The 18,280-nt window shown below is 35.1% G+C and overlaps 2 protein-coding genes across 3 annotated transcripts; one reads left to right on the top strand and one right to left on the bottom strand.

Annotated features, from left to right (window-relative positions):
- The first annotated feature begins 292 nt into the window (after window positions 1-292).
- LOC112776406 (glycosyltransferase BC10) lies at window positions 293-3,814 on the top strand. The gene is made up of 2 exons (XM_025820567.3): window positions 293-1,540; window positions 2,780-3,814. Exons 1-2 carry the CDS (start codon window positions 1,037-1,039, stop codon window positions 3,419-3,421), a joined length of 1,146 nt encoding a protein of 381 aa, XP_025676352.1. The 5' UTR covers window positions 293-1,036; the 3' UTR covers window positions 3,422-3,814.
- Window positions 3,815-5,105: 1,291 nt separating this feature from the next.
- On the bottom strand, window positions 5,106-8,548 carry LOC112777634 (IAA-amino acid hydrolase ILR1-like 4). 2 transcript variants are annotated; one of them, XM_072227891.1, is made up of 6 exons: window positions 8,299-8,470; window positions 7,957-8,189; window positions 7,176-7,301; window positions 6,763-7,077; window positions 6,095-6,223; window positions 5,106-5,664 (listed from the first exon to the last, which is right to left on the bottom strand). In XM_072227891.1, exons 2-6 carry the CDS (start codon window positions 8,161-8,163, stop codon window positions 5,257-5,259), a joined length of 1,185 nt encoding a protein of 394 aa, XP_072083992.1. In that variant the 5' UTR covers window positions 8,164-8,189; window positions 8,299-8,470; the 3' UTR covers window positions 5,106-5,256. The 2 variants fall into 2 exon arrangements, with proteins under 2 accessions (XP_072083992.1, XP_025677795.1); XM_025822010.2 differs by having other exon boundaries at window positions 7,957-8,548.
- Between the last annotated feature and the right edge of the window lie 9,732 nt (window positions 8,549-18,280).

The following is an 18,280-nucleotide window of genomic DNA, read 5'->3' on the forward strand; positions in this document are numbered from 1 at the left end:
CTAACTTTTAAATTAATACTTATATTTAGATTTATTATAATATTCTAAATATAATTATTATTTATTGTGTTTATTAAATATTATTTTTATTTAATTTACCAAACATAAATTTTATCATTTTTAAAAAAATATTTTTAAAAATTAATTTTTATAAACTATTTAAAAAAAAAGTAAAAAATTTAGCGAACGTCAAAGTCATTTAGAAAATTTTTTTTTCCGGTGATCCGTTATTCCGTTATCACCAACCCTGACTAATTGTGATTCTGTTTGAAGATTAAAAGAAGACAGGGACCAAGTTGCAAATAAGCAAAAACGTGATCGGGGGCTATTTTCAAATTATTATTGATAGCTCCATCGATTACTTTGCCTAGTGTTTGAGCCGAAGGTAAGAGCCATTAGAGAGCTTGCAGAGATTAACAAAACAATAATCTCTCTCTCTCTCTCAAACACACACACACACTCTTCCACTGAAATCTGGCGCAATTCGGTTGTAGAGAGGAGAAAAGTGTGAACGGGACCCACTACTTTGTTCCTCAAACGTCTTTCATTTTGGAATTAATTGAACTCTCTTTCTCTCTCTCTATCTCTATATAGCTGGATTATTCTCTCAAACATGGCACCACGGTGATGCGCTTCTCACGTTTCTCTGCTTTTTGTTTTGTTTTTATTATTCCCTTTTGAATACACCATATTTGGTGCCAAGAACATAGGAAAAGGAAAGTTTTGGTTTTTAACCATTTAGACAATTGTTGCTTTTGTGGGGTGCCAGGTTTTTCATGTTGTATGAGTTTATTTGATCCGGGGCTGCAGGATTTGATCTATTGGTATGTGGGGGTTTTGATTGATTCTCATCAATTTTGGAGGTATACCCATGTGGCAGAATAGTATGATATGCTTGTTTTTGATCTGGTTTTGCCATGAAAGGTGAGAATTTTGATGATGCTTTTGAGGTTTGGTTATGTATGTGAAGGCACAAGAAGAGTAGACAGATCTTTTAGATTTGGTTAGATTAGAAACTTAGAATAGAGGAAACAAAATGCAATCTAGGTTGGAGGAAGTGAAGGACCCTTCTGCAGCAAGAATTAGTTCTTCTAGGCCCTTCCCTGTGAGGCTTCTGCAGTTCTTCTTGCTGTTTTTGGTTATAGGCATAGGTGCTTCGTTTCTTAGTATGTACATGATTCGCCATTTTGGTATTCACAATGTTGCTCTGGTGCAATCCACCTTTAGGCCTTGTTTTCAGACACCAGGAACAATAGAGAGTTTCATTATGCCTCCTGTGAATTTGATGCATAAGATGAATGACACTGAACTCTTCTGGAGAGCTTCTTTTGATACGAGGATTAAAGATTATCCGTTTCGAAGAGTTCCTAAGATTGCCTTCATGTTCTTGACCAAGGGACCCTTGCCAATGGCACCACTTTGGGAGAAGTTCTTTAAAGGCCATGAGCAGCTGTATTCTATATATGTTCATTCGCTGCCGTCTTATACACCTGATTTTCCGCCATCCTCGGTGTTTTATAGGAGGCATATCCCAAGCCAGGTATGAGCTTGCTTTATCTAATTTCAAACATGTCACATGTTTATGACTGAATGGCATAATGTTAGTCTTTATAATGTAATGCTAGTTATCAATTAGTTATGGACTTAATCACCATTATCTGTTATAAGAGTTTTGTGGTTGTTGCTAATTTTGTCAGACAAATTTTGATTGGTATAAAATATAACTATTACTTTTATGTCGAACATAAGACAGGAAATATTGCCATTTTTGTCAATAAGTTTTTTATTGGAACTATGTAACATGTGGATCTAAGTGTTGCCTTCTTTACTGGAATAAGATACAATTTGGACACAAATCATTTTTCATATTCTTCATGAGTAAGATCATGGTAAGAGTGGAAATCCCTTTGCTTTGTTCTGTTTAATAGAGTTTTCTAAGAAAGAGTAAACATTCCAGCCACATTATGTTACTCTATCGATATAAAATATACTAGAGAACTGGTCATCTTCCTAAGCACACCATCTTAGACTGGGGGAATTGATCAGCCTCATTATGATGTTGTGGTTGTTGCATTTATGTTTATGCACAAAATTTACTATATGTAGCAATTAGAAACAACATCCCTTTTTTATGATGTGATAGAAGGTCAATTCAACCAGCTAACCAAGATTTCTAACAATCTTGATAATGTGTTGGAGGAAAGTGGATAGTGTTGATCTGCACCATTCATTATTGTAGTCATATTTAAATATTGCATCAATTGCCAAGGAGGGATAGGATTTATCTTGGATTTTTTTTCCTATTTGGTTTATGTGTTATTTCGTTTTCAGAACTTTGCGAAGAAAAAAAAAAGTGAGAAACAGTACAAGCAAAATAATATTGTTCACTTTTTCATTTTATGTTTTCACTCTTCACAAAATGTTGAAAATAGGAAACACTTGAAATGAAAAGAGAAACTTTTGTCATTGTTACTTGGCCAATTCAGGAGCTTTCTATACAAGAAAAAGTAGTTCAACTTAGCAATCAAACATGTCAGCTACTCTGCTATTTTATGGTTTTCTTATTATCCTGCAATTTATTCGGAGAACATGCTTCTATAACCAAAGAATCATAGAAAGTTTGTCAAGATATTTAAACTCCTTGAAATGTTCCTTTCATAGTGCACTGCTTTCCAATTTTAATAATGTTATTTCCAGACCAAGATTAGAAAAATAGAATTCAGGTTGAATATTTTTGTGTTTTTAAGTAATTTCTAAGCAGCTTCTGTCTCCTTCACAGGTGGCAGAGTGGGGAATGATGAGTATGTGTGATGCCGAAAGACGGCTGCTTGCTAACGCATTGCTCGACATCTCAAATGAATGGTTTATCCTTTTATCAGAGTCTTGCATTCCTCTCCAGAACTTCAGCATTATCTACCGATACATATCACGATCATGGTACAGCTTTATGGGAGCAGTTGACGAACCTGGTCCTTACGGGAGAGGACGCTACGAGGACAGCATGGCACCCGAGATCAACATCAGCGACTGGCGTAAGGGGTCTCAGTGGTTTGAAATCAACCGCAAACTTGCCATTCGAATAGTTGAAGACAGCACTTATTATCCAAAGCTCAGAGACTTCTGTTTGCCGCACAAATGCTATGTTGACGAGCACTATTTCCAGACAATGTTGACCATTACAATGCCTCATCTTTTGGCGAACCGGAGCCTCACTTATGTGGACTGGTCGAGGGGTGGTGCTCATCCGGCTACATTTGGAAAAGACGACATCAAGGAAGATTTCTTCAGGAGAATCAAGGTAGATCAGACATGTATTTACAATGGCCAGCCAACATCCACATGTTTCTTATTTGCCAGAAAGTTTGCTCCTAATGCTTTGGAACCTCTTTTAGATATCGCACCGAGAGTTCTAGGAATTTGAAAAGGAGATCAGTTTTCGTGCGCTACGTTTTACAGTGTCACCCAATCAAAATTACAAGAAAGTGAGAAATCGTGACAGGTAGTTATGTATGCCAATGGCCGACACTGTCAGTAGAAACGATGCCTGGGTTCGGCGGCGAATCCTTGACGGAGTGCTTCTGATTGGAGCATGTTAGTTAGCTATATCAGCTGACTCCATCTTAGTCACATGATTGATCTTTGTATTGTTTCTATATGCTGCAGAAATTTTGAGTTACCACTCCAGCCTTTAGGTGTGTAGAACATTGAATCTAAACCATATTTTATACTAGTATTAGTTCAAAATATAGAGTAATATTTTTATTGGATTACTTGTTAACTGAATAAATATCTTAGCTTTCTTTTTTCTTTTTAATTATTTTTGTTAAATATATGAATGCTCTATTCTTATACAAGTCTAGCTATGGCTGTTACAATTTCTCCACACAAAATGTTCGCCTAATTTTGTGAGAAGTGATAAGATATGCTTACTGTTACTATGATGCAAACAATTTCAGTTATGCATTGGTGTCAAATAGTGATTTTGAGGTGCAACAATAAGATTAAACAATGATATTTAAATAGTGATGAAAATGATCTTGATTTGATATCATCTTAATTGCTTTTGTTAGGCACTCCCAGTCTCCCATTCTTTTCTTTTTTTGATCATGAATCCATCACACTAGACTTCTATTTTCTAACTCCTAATTGTTGATTATTTTTATAATTTTGATTTTGATGTAATGCATTATTGTCCTTGTTAAGGCTTGCTTATCATAAAGCCGGCCTCCTTAGTTTATCACGTTTGACTTTCTAATTGCTTCTATGATCTATTTTTACTTCTTGTTTCAGGAAAATTTTATATATATTATTGTCATAGTCATGTGACATGGATTTATAATTAATGTTTTGATTTTATGATTTATAAATTATGGTTAACTAAGACGCATAGTATGATAGTGACAGAGATGTAAATAAAGCTATTGAAGTTAAAAATTCAGTAAGAGTATTTTAATTAAGGCGAAGACTCATATGCAGTTGTTTTCATGTGAAGTAGTTGTTTTCATGTGAAGTTGCTAGTTAAGAACTATTAGATGATTTGACGTGTTTAACTAAATTGTTATCTAACAATTCTCAACTAGCAATTTCAAATTTCACATGAAGACAATTGCATGCGAACTTCCACCTTTAAATAGTCGCTTTTTAATTTTATTATGGAGAAGGTAATGGTGTAGGACAGCAACATGGAGAAGCAGCGTGTTTTACAGGCGTGTGGTGTCAGGGAACTACAAATCGGACGGTACGAGTGCTCCCAGAGAAATCGGACGGTCCGATTTTCATTTTATTAAAAAAAAAAAAACCTTTTTGTACAACACGAATGGTCCGATTTGCTTCTTCCAAAATTCAAAATTTTCTCTTTGCAACTCGGACCATCCGATTTAACCATGATATTTTCTTTCCAAAACAACTCGCGTCCGACTTGTTAAAGCACAAGTCAGAAAAGGCTGCGTCCACATCTTGGTCTAGCACCACTATACCCCATAACACAGCACATCACATGCATGCCTCCAATAACAAAAAAAATGAGCCTTAAATAGTCAATAATAAAGAAGATCTGAATTTAAATGACTTGGACATGACAGGATTAGTTGATAAATTCAACAATATTTCGTTAAAAACAGTAAAAAGTATTTTCTTTTTGTTATTAAAATTGTATGTAAATTGTGTCTATACAGTGAATTATTGCTGCATTAATACATGAAGAGAGATCAATGCAAAAAGCCTTTAAATATGAACAACACATGAAAATGAAATACTTTACAACTCATCATGATATTGACCCTCTACAAGAGGTATATCCTGCTGAAGTTTTAGAAGGTAAGTAGAAGCCAAGGATGCATGAAGTGCAGCTCCTAAAGGAAGTGCATCTTCATTGACTTTATAATAAGGTGAGTGTCCGCCGGCAAGCCGTTCATGCGACGCGTTCTGCATTCCAAGCACGAAGTAGTATCCAGGTATAACCTCTTGATAGAACGAGAAGTCTTCGGCTCCCATTGATGGTCGCATCTCATTAAATTTTTGGATGCCAAGAGATTTTGTGGCAATGTCAAGAAAATGTTTGTGCAAGTCACCATTGTTTATGGTTGCAGGGTAGAAAGGTTTCTCTTCTTGAAGGAAGTCCACTGTTGCGTTACACCTATGGACGGCGGCTTGGCCAATAATAACCTAGACACAGACTCAAATGAATCAGCCCTGGTCTCCATCAAAAGAATGTGATTGATGTAAAATTATTCTCGGGTTTCTACTTTCTACCAAAGAGTTCAAGGTTTTGAAAGAAATAGTTCATGACATTGCACATATATACTTTTGAAACTCGTGCACAAGCATCTCACGTTAACATAGAGTTCAGGGAAGAACCGCACCTAAAGGGTGATTTGAAGTGGCGACAAAACCAACTAGCTTGTTAAAAAGGACTAGAAAGGCTTAGATGCAATGGTAAGTAAGCTACAAAACAAGCCACAACAATGTAACTAGTCCCACATATTACTTACAATTTTGTTGAGCAGTGATCTCTTCTGAGGGGAATTATGACATTAAAAATAAAATAGTATCAACATAGATAGGAAAAATTAATATAAAATTCTCAATGGCATACCTGCTCAATACGCTGCTGCAGTTGCTTGAAGCCTTCTTTTGAAAATGCCCGGAAGGTGCCACCAATCGTGACAGTATCGGGAATAATATTGAACGCACTGCCTCCTTCGACTTTTCCTACTGTCACAACCTGCAGGTAAATGCCTATGTTAGGGAGACATAATAGTTTCTTCTCATAAACAATGAAGGGCCTTCGGTATACAAGCCTTTCATCATTTTCAATTAGCACACACCGAAAATGCTTGCACATCAGCTAACTCATACACCCATATGCACATAGAAATGAACCACTTCTATGGAAAATTTCATATGCTTAATTTTATAGATTAGCTTTTAAAATTATTCCCAGTTTAAAGACTTTAAGTGGGAAAAAAAAAAAATTCATGCTTGACTTTCTCTATACAGCTTATACCTGCATTGCAATTTCTAGTAATTATTACAAGTGTAAATCATAAGTTCTCAGTTTGAGTAAAGTGATGAATAGGTGGATTCAAAATATGCATATAATACCTTAGGCTTCCGGCTTAATTAGGCTCCGGTAATATGTAGCTTAAACAAACATTAAGGCCAGAGGTTGAGTGTTGTAACGAGGTATTGGTTCGGAATATGGTAAATCAACAACAATGTAAGCCAAAAGTGCAGGAAAGGAGGGAAATAAGATGAATTTACCTGGGAGTCAAGAGGATCGGCTTCTCGAGAAATAAGGTGCTGTAAGCTAACAATTACATTAGAAGCTGCCAATATGGGGTCTATAGAATGTTGAGGAATAGCTGCATGACCTCCCTTTCCACTTATCGTTGCTTCAAAGAAACCAGAATTTGCATACATGAGACCAGATCGAGAACCTACTTCGCCTATTAGAAACTTTCCTGTGATATGCAATCCAAAGATAGCATTAACATTTTCTAAGACTCCGGATTCTACAATTTTCTTAGCCCCTGCACCCCCTTCCTCAGCCGGTTGGAAAACAAGAATAACAGTTCCCTATATATTTAGACAAGAAAATAATGAATGATTGAGGAAAATCTGGAGAGAGTCTTAGAACAGAGGAAAAGTAAGTTAGCTAATAGAGAAAATCACACTTTTATCTCATTTTCATTTTGTTTGAGGATCATTGCAGCACCGAGAAGCATAGCAACATGAGCATCATGACCGCATGCGTGCATCTTTCCAGGTACTTTACTCTTGTGCTCCCAATCCACCATTTCCTATGTATAGACATTACAATAAATCAGTGAAATATACAATACATAGACCATGAAATAGGAAACACAGAAAATTACTCTCTAAATTTTCCTATTAAACAGCATCACACACATTAGTTCTTGAAGAAAAAAAAAAAATCCTAACATGGTTCCTATTAATTAGAAATGTCCATCATGTTACTTTTGTTACACAGGTTTTGACGAGTTTAATTCATCTCCATTTTCAAAACATCACATCTTGGTGAACTATTTTAAAATAACACAATCTTGAAAGCTAGTTTTTCTCATCTTACAAACTCCTCACTCTTCCTTACTTTCTTCAATGTGTGACTAATTTCATACACTACACGTCACACTTGCAACATTAACACTAAGTTGTTCAATTAGAATTCTTTTAAGACTAAATTGGAGTATTACTCATGAAATTTTCAACTCACCACAATTATCTTTTAGGAACAAATTTCCAAGGTAGGGTTAAAACTACACATGGTGCAGACTGCAGAGTAAGATATCATGGAGCTAAATTGCAATCATCTAAAACAAAATTGAAGTTAAATAAATAATAGAAGAAAGGTACCTACTCAAACCTAGATAAAGTTCTAAAAGCCAAAACCTTGGAAAAGAGTCATGTGCAAAAAAAAAAAAAAGGATTTGAGACCTGTAAAGCAAGAGCATCCATGTCAGCTCTTAGAGCAACAAAAGGAGGTTTTCCAGTTCCAATGTATCCAATGACACCGGTTTCAGCAATTGGATGCTTATATGAAATTCCCAATTTGTCCAACTCTGCTCTTATGACCTCACTGGTCTCAAATTCCTGATACCCCAATTCCGGATTCTCATGAATCTTTCTTCTGATGTTCACCATCCAATCAAAAACCTCAGGACTCTTAGCTGAATCAAGAAACTTGAATTCGGTTGTTGTGGCAGCAATAATAATAAGGAAATAGAAAATAGGGAGTAAGTGGAAGTAGAAGTACTTGAAAGAGGAACACATAGTTACATCAAAAAATGGGTAACAGGGTCAGAGAGTGAAGTGGTTCAAGCGACAGAAACTAGAACAGTAGACTTTGTTAGATCATGTGGTCCCTACAGCCGCCTCTTGCAACCGTGTGCAATGTGTTACATTGCCAAACCAGAATCCATATCTATACTCTCACCAATCTGAATAATCTATTGTCCTCTCTATAAATTTGTACCCAAAAAAATTTCCAATAATCATAATTTTTAACTCATTTATTTGTCAAGGAATTAGAAAATGAATATTGTCATTTTTATTTTGATAATATGATTTTTTTTTATAAATTTATACAAATATACGATACAAAAATATTATATATAGTGATATTATAAAAAAAATAATAAAATTTAATTTAATTTTAATTTCAAGACATGATTAAATCGTTATTTTTAGAAAAATATTCACCTCTCATACTTAAGTTATTATAAGATTTATTATGATACTTTTTTATAATACAATGAAATCAATGAATTGCTTGAATATCAATTATCAAAAAATTTTCTTATATTTAAAACTTGAAAATTAATAAAATCAGAAATTATTTTTAATATGAAAGATGAAAATAATATTTTAGTTGAATATTAATATTTAAAATATATTGCAGTATTGTAAATATGTAAAATGGGTGTTTAATATGCAAAATATGTGTTAGTCAGAATATTAACACGTATCTAATACGCATCCTATATGTTATCAGGATGATAACACGTGTTTAATACACACTTTACGTATTGACTTTCTACCTACAAAATCTATCTACATATAATTACATCAAATAATTTTATTTTTAATAAAATGCCAATATTTTTTTCATATAAAAAAATTAACCCAATAAAATTCTCTTATATTTAGACATATATTTATAGACAAAGACGGAGCTTAGGTAGGCCAATGGGCTATGGCCTCCAGAAAAATTTTATAAAAAAAATAATGAGTTAATACTTAAATTTGTCCCTTAAAGATACATCGATCTTCATTTTAGTCTCCGAAAGATAAAGTTAATAAAAAAAGTCCTCGAAAGATACACAACTGGATCAGGTTCGTCCTTCCGTCAATTCTCTTGATGACTTGGCTAACGTCTGCTGACGTGTGACGTTAACTGCCACGCTAGCAGAGAAGGAAAACGACGCCGTTTTAATTGAATGCCCTGCTAGTCATGATTCGGCGTCGTTTTGTGGCCAGAGTGGATTCAAAACGTTGCAGGCTCTCACCTCATTCCATAACAACTATCTCCATGTTTGGCTCCAAAATGTTTCGTCTCCCTCAAGCCATGCCCTAACCCTTTCACCTTGCATTCGAACGTCGCTATCCACGTTTGTCATTGTTTGTTGACGATCAAAGCAGAGTAGGTGTTGCTACTGAGAACAGAGGTCGTCGGCTCTGTTAGCAATATTGATTGTGGAAGAAGCAATTGTGACGGTTAGAGGTAAGCATTAAAGTTTTTTCATTTTTTTTGAGTCAGATTGTGGCCTGATGACTTAAGGGTGGCGTTTTGTATGTCTTTGTCTGATTTCGAGTAGGGGTTTGAGGAGGCTAAGGGTTTGTGTGACTATTGTGAAAGATTTTGAGTGTGTCATAATGCATTGCTTTGACTGCCGTTGTGATGATATTTAGTTATGGGTCTTTCATTTTAGTGATGGTTATTTTTCCTTGTTGCATGTTTGTTTTGGGGTTAGGGTTTGTTATGTTATGATTGAGAATAGCTAGTGGCAATCTATGTGGGCTAAGGATGTTTTCTTTTTTGTTATTGTAGATGGAAGGTCCTCCGATGACTTTTGTGTTTCACCATAGTGGATTGTTTAAAAAGAATGTGGAAGAAGATATGGTATATGAACCTGATAATACAGAGGTGTTGATGGGGGTTGAAGGAGACACGCTTGACGTCTTCTTTGTAAGGGGTTACTATAGGGAGTTGGATTACATTGAAGCTGGAAACTGTTGGTAGAAAGATCCTGGAGTTCCCCTTTCATCCGGGTTGAGAAGGTTAGTCACAGACGCAGACTTGGTTGTCATGTGCAAGGATTGCAGGAGAAACTACAATCTAATCAATATCTACCTGGAGAATTGTATTTCTCAGCCTTGTATAGTAGACAACATGGAGGACGAAGTAGTGAATGTGGAAGCAGATAGCTTAAAACAGAGGAAGTCTTTGGAAGCTAAGAAGTGCAGTTCCCAACCTGTGAAGAAACCCACAACAATGGTTCCTGAGTCCAAGAAGCAATCCTCTCACCCCAACAGAACAACCTTACAGCCCAAGTCACAGCCCAGCAAACCAACAATGAAGCTCATATCTGAGCCCAACCAACCAAAGATGAAGCCCAATTCTCAGCCCAATAAACCAGTCCATCAGCCCAAGAAGACAACATCTCAGCCCATGAAGCCTGTTCCTCAGGCCAAGAAGACCATTTATCAGGCCAAATCAGTTCCACCTCAATCAAATGCATCATCAGAAGCAGCCAATAACTCACAAGGGAATAAGGATAAACAAATTTTGACATCGTGTGGACAGGATGTTAACAATCACATATTTGTGATTGCTTATGCCATTGTCAGTGTCGAAAACAAAGACAATTGGAAGTTGTTCCTTGAGTTACTGTACAACGACCTGGGAGACTACAGGGAGAACAAATGGTGCTTCATTTCAGACATGCAGAAGGTGAGAATGTTATTGACTTACGACAAGAAACTATTAGGACTCTTTTGATTTAATGAATAACACTGAGGGACGAATTTGATTTAATGAAGTTATCTGAGGGACGAATTTGATTTAACATCTTTTCATGTCTTTGTTTACTTGCAGGGTTTAATACCAGCTGTTCAGGAAGTGTTTCCTAAGGTACACCATCGATTCTGTGTCTGACATTTATGGCGCAATTTCTCAAAACAATGGTCAAATAATGAACTGAAAGATATGGTTTGGGAATGTGCTCGGTCGAGGACAACAGTTAAATTCAATCGAAACATGAACAGAGTGAAGCTAATCAATCAAAAAGCCTGGGAATATCTCGACAAATGGCCTAAGGATGCATGGACAAAGGCGCACTTTAGTGAACTGCCAAAGGTGGATAACATCTACAACAATGCTTGCGAGTCTTTCAACGTTAAAATCAAGCATGACAGGGGCAAGCCCATTCTGACATTAGCTGAGGAAGTTAGAAGAATCATCATGAAGAGTATTGTTGACAATCGGAAGAAGCTACAGAACTATCAAGGAATTCTCCCCCTGTTCAGCAGAGTAGACTTGAAGCCATGACAGCGTTGTCTAGCCACTGGGCTCCTCAATGGTCCGGCGATGAAAAAGAAGAACTCTATAAAGTTCATGGCTGGCCAACCAATATGGTGGTTGACCTGGAAAAGCACACATGCAGCTGTCGCTTTTGGCAACTCACAGGTAACAAATTCAACAGTTACTTATTGTCATCTACTTTCATGCACGATCTTTAAATAATTATTGATTTGTCTTTGTAAGGGATGCCGTGTATGCATGCAATATCGCCCATACAGGATAAGAATGACAAACGCGCTGAAGACTATTGTCATGACTGGTTGAAGATGGAAGCGTACAGGAAGACCTATTGCTTCAATGTCAATCCAGTGAAAGGACAGGATCTGTAGGAAAAAACACTCCATACCCAGCTCCCGTGCCACCACCATTTAAGGCCAAGCCTGGAAGACTAACGAAGAAAAGGAGAAGGGACAAAGAGGAGCAATCTACTGGGTCAAAGACAAAGATAAAGAGGAAGTATAACCCTATCAGATGCATGTATTGTAGTGAGATAGGACACAATAAGAGAAGCTGTGCAAAGAAGAAAGCTACGGAAGCTGAGGAGCATGCCAGGCAGCTGCAGTTGCAACTAGCTGTGGTTGCCCCTGCTGCAGATGGGGCTGACCCTCAAGTAAGCTCTGTCTCAGCTGAACATAATCCAGCTCCAGTAGATATAGCTCCATCACCAACACAGCCTCCAACAGTAATTGACATTAGCCAATCTGAAAGCATACCACCAACCCAAGAAACACAACAGGTAATCTTCCATATGTGATTTCTTTTAAACATATGTGATTTCTTTTATAATCTAAATCTAAATTTAAATCTGCCATTAAATTATGTAGGAACAAGTCACAGCTAGGCCACCCAAGTTAAAGGTCATTAAAGGAAAAGCCAGACTTCAGTCCTCTCCTAAACCTACTGTAGCTGCACCAGTCGCTATCTCTGCTGAGACAATCAAGGGGACTAGTTCAGCAACTGCTAAAAAGTTGGCCAACTTTATGACCTTCGTTCCTACTCCAGGCTTCAAGCTCCCAAGAAAGACTGATAAATGACTTTGATTGGTGTTGAAATGTATTCTGGTTGAATTTGTTTTTGTGTGAGGATACTTTATATTTTTTTGCACTGGGCAATTGAAGTTCCATTATCAATATTTTGCTTATCTATGTAATTGAAAGTTGTACTATGCCCTTTTATTTTGGTCTAGCCTACTTTTTAGGTTTGTATCCTCATGTAAAACCTTATGACTTTGCTGTTGTTTTTATCCTTAAGACAATGTGACATCTAGCCTTCTATGGCAACTCAATGTTTAAGAGTACTTTGACTACTGATTATGTTAATTCCTTAGTACATCTTACTGTAACAGTGATTTGAATTGGTTTGGAACATTTGAATTGGATTGTGTTGTCTTAATCTAAAAAAACCAAATGCAACATCTATTCTCATTCAAGAGATTCATCTCATTACACCATGACATATCAACAGAATTTGTTTTACTTGGAACAAGATAACAAACAACAAACGATCACATTAACGACAACTACCACAAACAGGAAAACTATTAACATTTTCAACGCTTTTACTTCAGCTTCCAAGCTGCCCAGTCTCCATGCCACCTTCAACCTCCATTTATCATAGTCACTTTCAACGTGCAACTCAGCCCAATAATCTTTCTTTGTTCCACGTTCGCCCACCCCTTCATAGTCATCATCGTCAACCCACTTAAAGTAATTGCAGTGACTGCCTTCTGCAAATTCAAAAATCAGAAAACAAAAAATTGAATAAAACCCCAAAACATAAAACAACATGGAAAACCTTTAACTTCTTACACAACACTCACCCGGTACCTTGGACATGCACGGAATAGTCTATCTGGGTTCTCTGTTGTCCCAGATTTTCTTATCGTAGCCTTCAATCCACAGTAACATGATTTCTCATGGGTTTTCCTCCTGGTTCACATTGAAGCGCTGGAACCATTACTGCTATTCGACGAAAACGACACACCACCGCCACGGCCTCCATTTGCTGCCTCCATTGTCACCCCAAACCAGCCAATTTCAACACTTACCCAGGCATATGGCCCTCTGATTGTTGAACGCGAAGTATTTATCGTCGAAATTATGATTAAGTTTCAAACACTGAGGGATTGATTTGAACTGTTTTCCCAAACTTACCTTGTCAGCAACTGCTAATGACACGTTGGACTCTTCCACGTAGGCAGCTAACGTCACACGTCATCAGACGTTAGCCAGCTCATCAACGGAGTTGACGGAAGGACAAACGTGATTAACTTGGGTATTTTTCAAGAACTCTTTTGATTAACTTTATCTTTCGGAGACTAAAATAAAGATCAATGTATCTTTCCGGGACGAATTTGAGTATTAACTCAAAAAATAATTTTTACTTGTTTTAAATATATAAAGTTGTTGGATTAATGTTCATTATTCTCATAAGTCCTTCACAATGCTATTGTCACCATTGGTTCAATTCTTACTTCAACCACATTTTCTTCTTTTATTGTCCATTGGAGATATATTTTCTTTTCTCTTTCTTCGAATGAAATCAAATCTTTATTTTTTTATTTTTATTTATTTATACTTGATTTCATATTATAATTATAAGTAATATTTTTTAAGTTTATAATTAGAAGGATAAGCTAATTATTTTAAATTATAATGATTTTACTAAATAAAATGCAACTATAAAATAATAAATAAACTATAAAATAGATAATTTAATTTCATATGATTTATCAGATAAAATACATATATTATTTAAATAAGTCCAATTTTTTAATTATCTATGTTATTGTCAAAATATATTGCACAATAGAATAAGTGATATTATAAAATCAAATGAAAAAAAATCTTGTTCGATTTTAAGTTTATCATTTTATATTTTTCTTATTGATCTTAAATATTTAAAAAAATAATTTGGACAAACAAAAATATAATTCTAAAAGCTATTATGGTAATTATAATTTTTTAATTTTTTAAGAATTTATTACAATCCTATAGTTAGAATTTATGACAATTGAAAAATAAAAAAAAATTGACATATTTAATTTGAATATAAATAGTTTTACATAATTTATATACTTGAATATATATATTTTTGGCTCTCCTAAATTTTTTTTTCAAGATCTGCTACTGTTTATAGAACCAACCAATGCACGTATATGATTAATGAACATAAAGCATCATGTCCCAAAATACTATGTTTGAACCATTGTATTTGTTTAAAATATGTTCTGAAAACCGGTTCGAACCGGCCGGTCGAATCGGTCGAACCGGAAACCGTTAACAAATACGGTTCGGACAGAAGGCAAAACCGCTAAATTTAAGAACCGAAATTGAACCGTCGAACCGGCCGGGAATCGGTCGGTCGAACCGAACCGTGATCCAGCCGGTTTTTTAAATTTTGTCAAAAACGATGCGTTTTGATCCAGAAACCAACCCTAGCCTTCAGTTTTCGGTCTCCTCACTCTTCAGTTCACTCCCCTGCAGCCCTCCACTCTCGAGCCTCCACCCTGCAGCCCTCCACTCTCGCCTCTCGCACTCAGTGGCCACGTATGCAGTCTCTACCTCGAGCCACCGCCGCCGTCGCAACACCTCCATCGAAGTCACTCAACGTCGCAAGTTCGTGGAGCCAGCTTGGAGATTCGCGCAGCCCTTTCCGTCGAAGTCAGCCGTGGAAATCGCAGCCACCGCCACCACTCCTTGCCGTCGCGCAGTGTCGTCCTGAGTGACCTGAAGCCCTTGCCCTTGTCTCGAGCCCCATTCCTGATTCCTCAGTCTCATACATACTCTCATTATTTCTCCCCAAAACACAACCCTAGCCTCCATCGCTCCCCCGTTGGTCGCATTGTCGCCGCCTGGTTCGTCGTGATCGTTCTTCAATCCTCCTATTTCGTGGTGTTCAAAGGCCCTTCCATTCCCCCAACGCCAATCCTCCTACTGATTAATGATAAATTGATACTGGTTTGTACATGCTTTTATTTTTTTCTGCTGTTAAATTTTGTTAAAGTTTCTTGATTGTACTCATTGCCTAAAGGAATACTTGTATCACATAGCTCACTACTAGTGCCTGCTGTTCGTGTTTATTTTTTAGTTCATAAATTATCAAATTATATTGATTATTGAATGGCTTTGCTCACTACTGCTATGCTATGTTGTACCCTGGTTTGTGTCTTCTTCGCTGCTGCTGTGCTATGCTTTTTTGGCTCTCTGTTGTTCATTGCTGACTGCTGAGCATTTTTGTATTTAATTAAGTCAATTAAAACTATGCTTTGGGCTTTATTGTGCTTAGATTGTTAAGTTAGTTAATTCAGCATATGTTCTGCTCTGGTGATGTTGTGTTTTGTGATTTCTTTGCATAGTGATGTGCTGCTGGAAACTGAAGTTGCTGCTATTTTGTGTGTGTTTGTGTTTGTTTTACTGTTTTACGATTTAATTATGCTTAAATGGTGACTGTCTTCATGATTTTTTATTTTAGTTATGTAGGATTTTGTGATTTCTTTGCCTAGTGATGTGCTGCTGGAGATTGAATTGCTGCTGTTAAATTTTTGAAACTTGACAAGTTTGAGGTCTTTGTGGATTCACTGGATTGTAATTTCCCTTTTGTGGATGATAAATTACAAAACTGGTGAACAGATATATATTATGGAATCAATAAGCAAACTGAAAGCCGGATGATATATATTATTCCATTCCTTAATTTATGACTCTATCCAGAATTAATGGCATGCAGCATTAGTATCAATAACATTGTGATTTATAGTGGATTTTCATGATTGATGATAAGTTTGGATGTTGGAATTTTATGTTTGGTTGTCTTATTTTGTTATTTGACTTTTGAGTTTGTACTTGAATAAGATCATAACATTCTCGTTTATGTAGTACTTTAATTTGGATAATATTTTAAGGTTTATATTAGACTATAATTATGTTTTAATGTGTTTATTTATATTTTATTTATTATTTTATTATAAAACGGTTTTTTCGGTTCAACCACAGTTGAATCGGTTGAACCTATAAATCAGTGAACTAATAATTAAAGCGGTTCAATGACCGATTCGGTTTTCAGAACCTTACTTTAAATAATTGTGTCGTATAATATTCGAATTAATGAAATAACACATCCTCTTAAAATACAATTTCAAGTTTCAAACGATTAGTCACAAACGGCAACCAAAAAAACGATTAGTCACAAACGGTTACACTTAATAATCGTAACATTCTAATTAACTTTTATAAAATATCTCATAATCATTTTCTAAGTAATTAAGGAAATAAAATAGTTGAACATATAGATTCTTTATTAAACATAAAGCTAATAATAAGCCAATAAATAACCGTAACATTCTAATTGATTTTTAATAGAAATTTATGTGCAGTGATATTTATATAAAGTTGATAGTTAAAAATTATTTTATATATATATATATATGATAATTTAGTCAAATTTGTCAAATTATTTAATAATTTTTAATTATCCACTTCACATAAAAGTTATCTCACAATTATTTTTTAAGTAATTAAGGCAATAAAATAGTAGGAGATATAAATTTTTGGTGTTTATTATGGTACGATGATAAATTCATACGTACCGATACGTTTAAAATATAGACAAATAATAACAAGCTACGTGGAATTTATTTTCCACATCAACATTTAATTTTTGTTTTTTTAAATATATATTATATCACCAATTTTACTAATAAATTCCTTTAATTAAATAAAAATAAAAAAATTTTTATTTAATTTTATAAAAAATTTTAAACATCCTTCTTTTATTTGATCAGACAAAAATATCCTTTTAAATTAATGAAATTTTAGAATTCAATTAATCCTAAATTTATAGCTTCAAATAATTTAAACAACAAAACAAAAACATATTAAAAAAACAAAAATCAAAATTTCTTCATCTTCTCCAATTTCTCTAATTATTGGTGCCCCTCTAAGCAAAACATATCAAAGAAACAAAAAATTCGATCGTTCTTCATCTTCTCCAATTACCCCTATGAAACAAAGCAGTAAAAGTCCCAAACCAAATATGTTTTGAACTCTTTTTCTCATTCAAAATTTTTCGACTTTTGTTTGTAGTCTCAGCTCTTGAATCAAAACAGTCAATGAAAATTCTAATTTCTCTTGCCGGAAAAGTGGCAGACTATACTGTGGGTGCCATTGGAAGGTAATTCAGTTATGTAATATTCTACAAAGCCAATTTTAAAGAGTTGAGTGACTGTGTTACTGGTCTTAAAGGTAAAAGAGATGAAACCAAGCATCGTGTTCAGAACGAAAGAAGGGATTTGAAAAAAATTGAAGGTCGTGTGCTGAAATGGTTGGACGACGCGGATGAAGCCATTGGGACGGCAGCGACGAAGAACCTAGGGTTTTGGTTTAGGATTTTCATTGCTTTGCTTCAGAGGGATAATTGGAGAAGATGAAAAACGGTTGATTTTTTGTTTCTTTAATATGTTTTGCTTAGAGGGGGCACGAATGATTAGGGAAATTAGAGAAGATGAAGAAATTTTGATTTTTTATTTTTTTAATATGTTTTTGTTTTGTTGTTTAAATTATTTGAAACTATAAAATTAGGATTAATTGAATTTTAAAATTTCATTAATTTAAAAAGATATTTTTGTCTAATCAAATAAGAAGGATGTTTAAGACTTTTTATAAAATTAAATAAAAAATA

The sequence above is a fragment of the Arachis hypogaea genome, chromosome 19, assembly GCF_003086295.3.
Source record: "Arachis hypogaea cultivar Tifrunner chromosome 19, arahy.Tifrunner.gnm2.J5K5, whole genome shotgun sequence".
Classification (NCBI taxonomy): domain Eukaryota; kingdom Viridiplantae; phylum Streptophyta; class Magnoliopsida; order Fabales; family Fabaceae; genus Arachis; species Arachis hypogaea.

What these genes read in the sequence shown, in the direction of transcription:
- LOC112777634 (XM_025822010.2), bottom strand. Translation starts at nt 8,292, where the DNA reads ATGTGTTCCTCTTTCAAGTACTTCTACTTCCACTTACTCCCTATTTTC. An exon ending in AAAATGAAAATGAGATAAAA is followed by an intron (nt 7,078 to 7,175) that starts GTGTGATTTTCT and finishes CTAAATATATAG; the next exon opens with GGAACTGTTATTCTTGTTTT. An exon ending in CCGATCCTCTTGACTCCCAG is followed by an intron (nt 6,224 to 6,762) that starts GTAAATTCATCT and finishes ATTTACCTGCAG; the next exon opens with GTTGTGACAGTAGGAAAAGT.
- LOC112776406 (XM_025820567.3), top strand. Translation starts at nt 1,037, where the DNA reads ATGCAATCTAGGTTGGAGGAAGTGAAGGACCCTTCTGCAGCAAGAATT. An exon ending in GGAGGCATATCCCAAGCCAG is followed by an intron (nt 1,541 to 2,779) that starts GTATGAGCTTGC and finishes TCTCCTTCACAG; the next exon opens with GTGGCAGAGTGGGGAATGAT.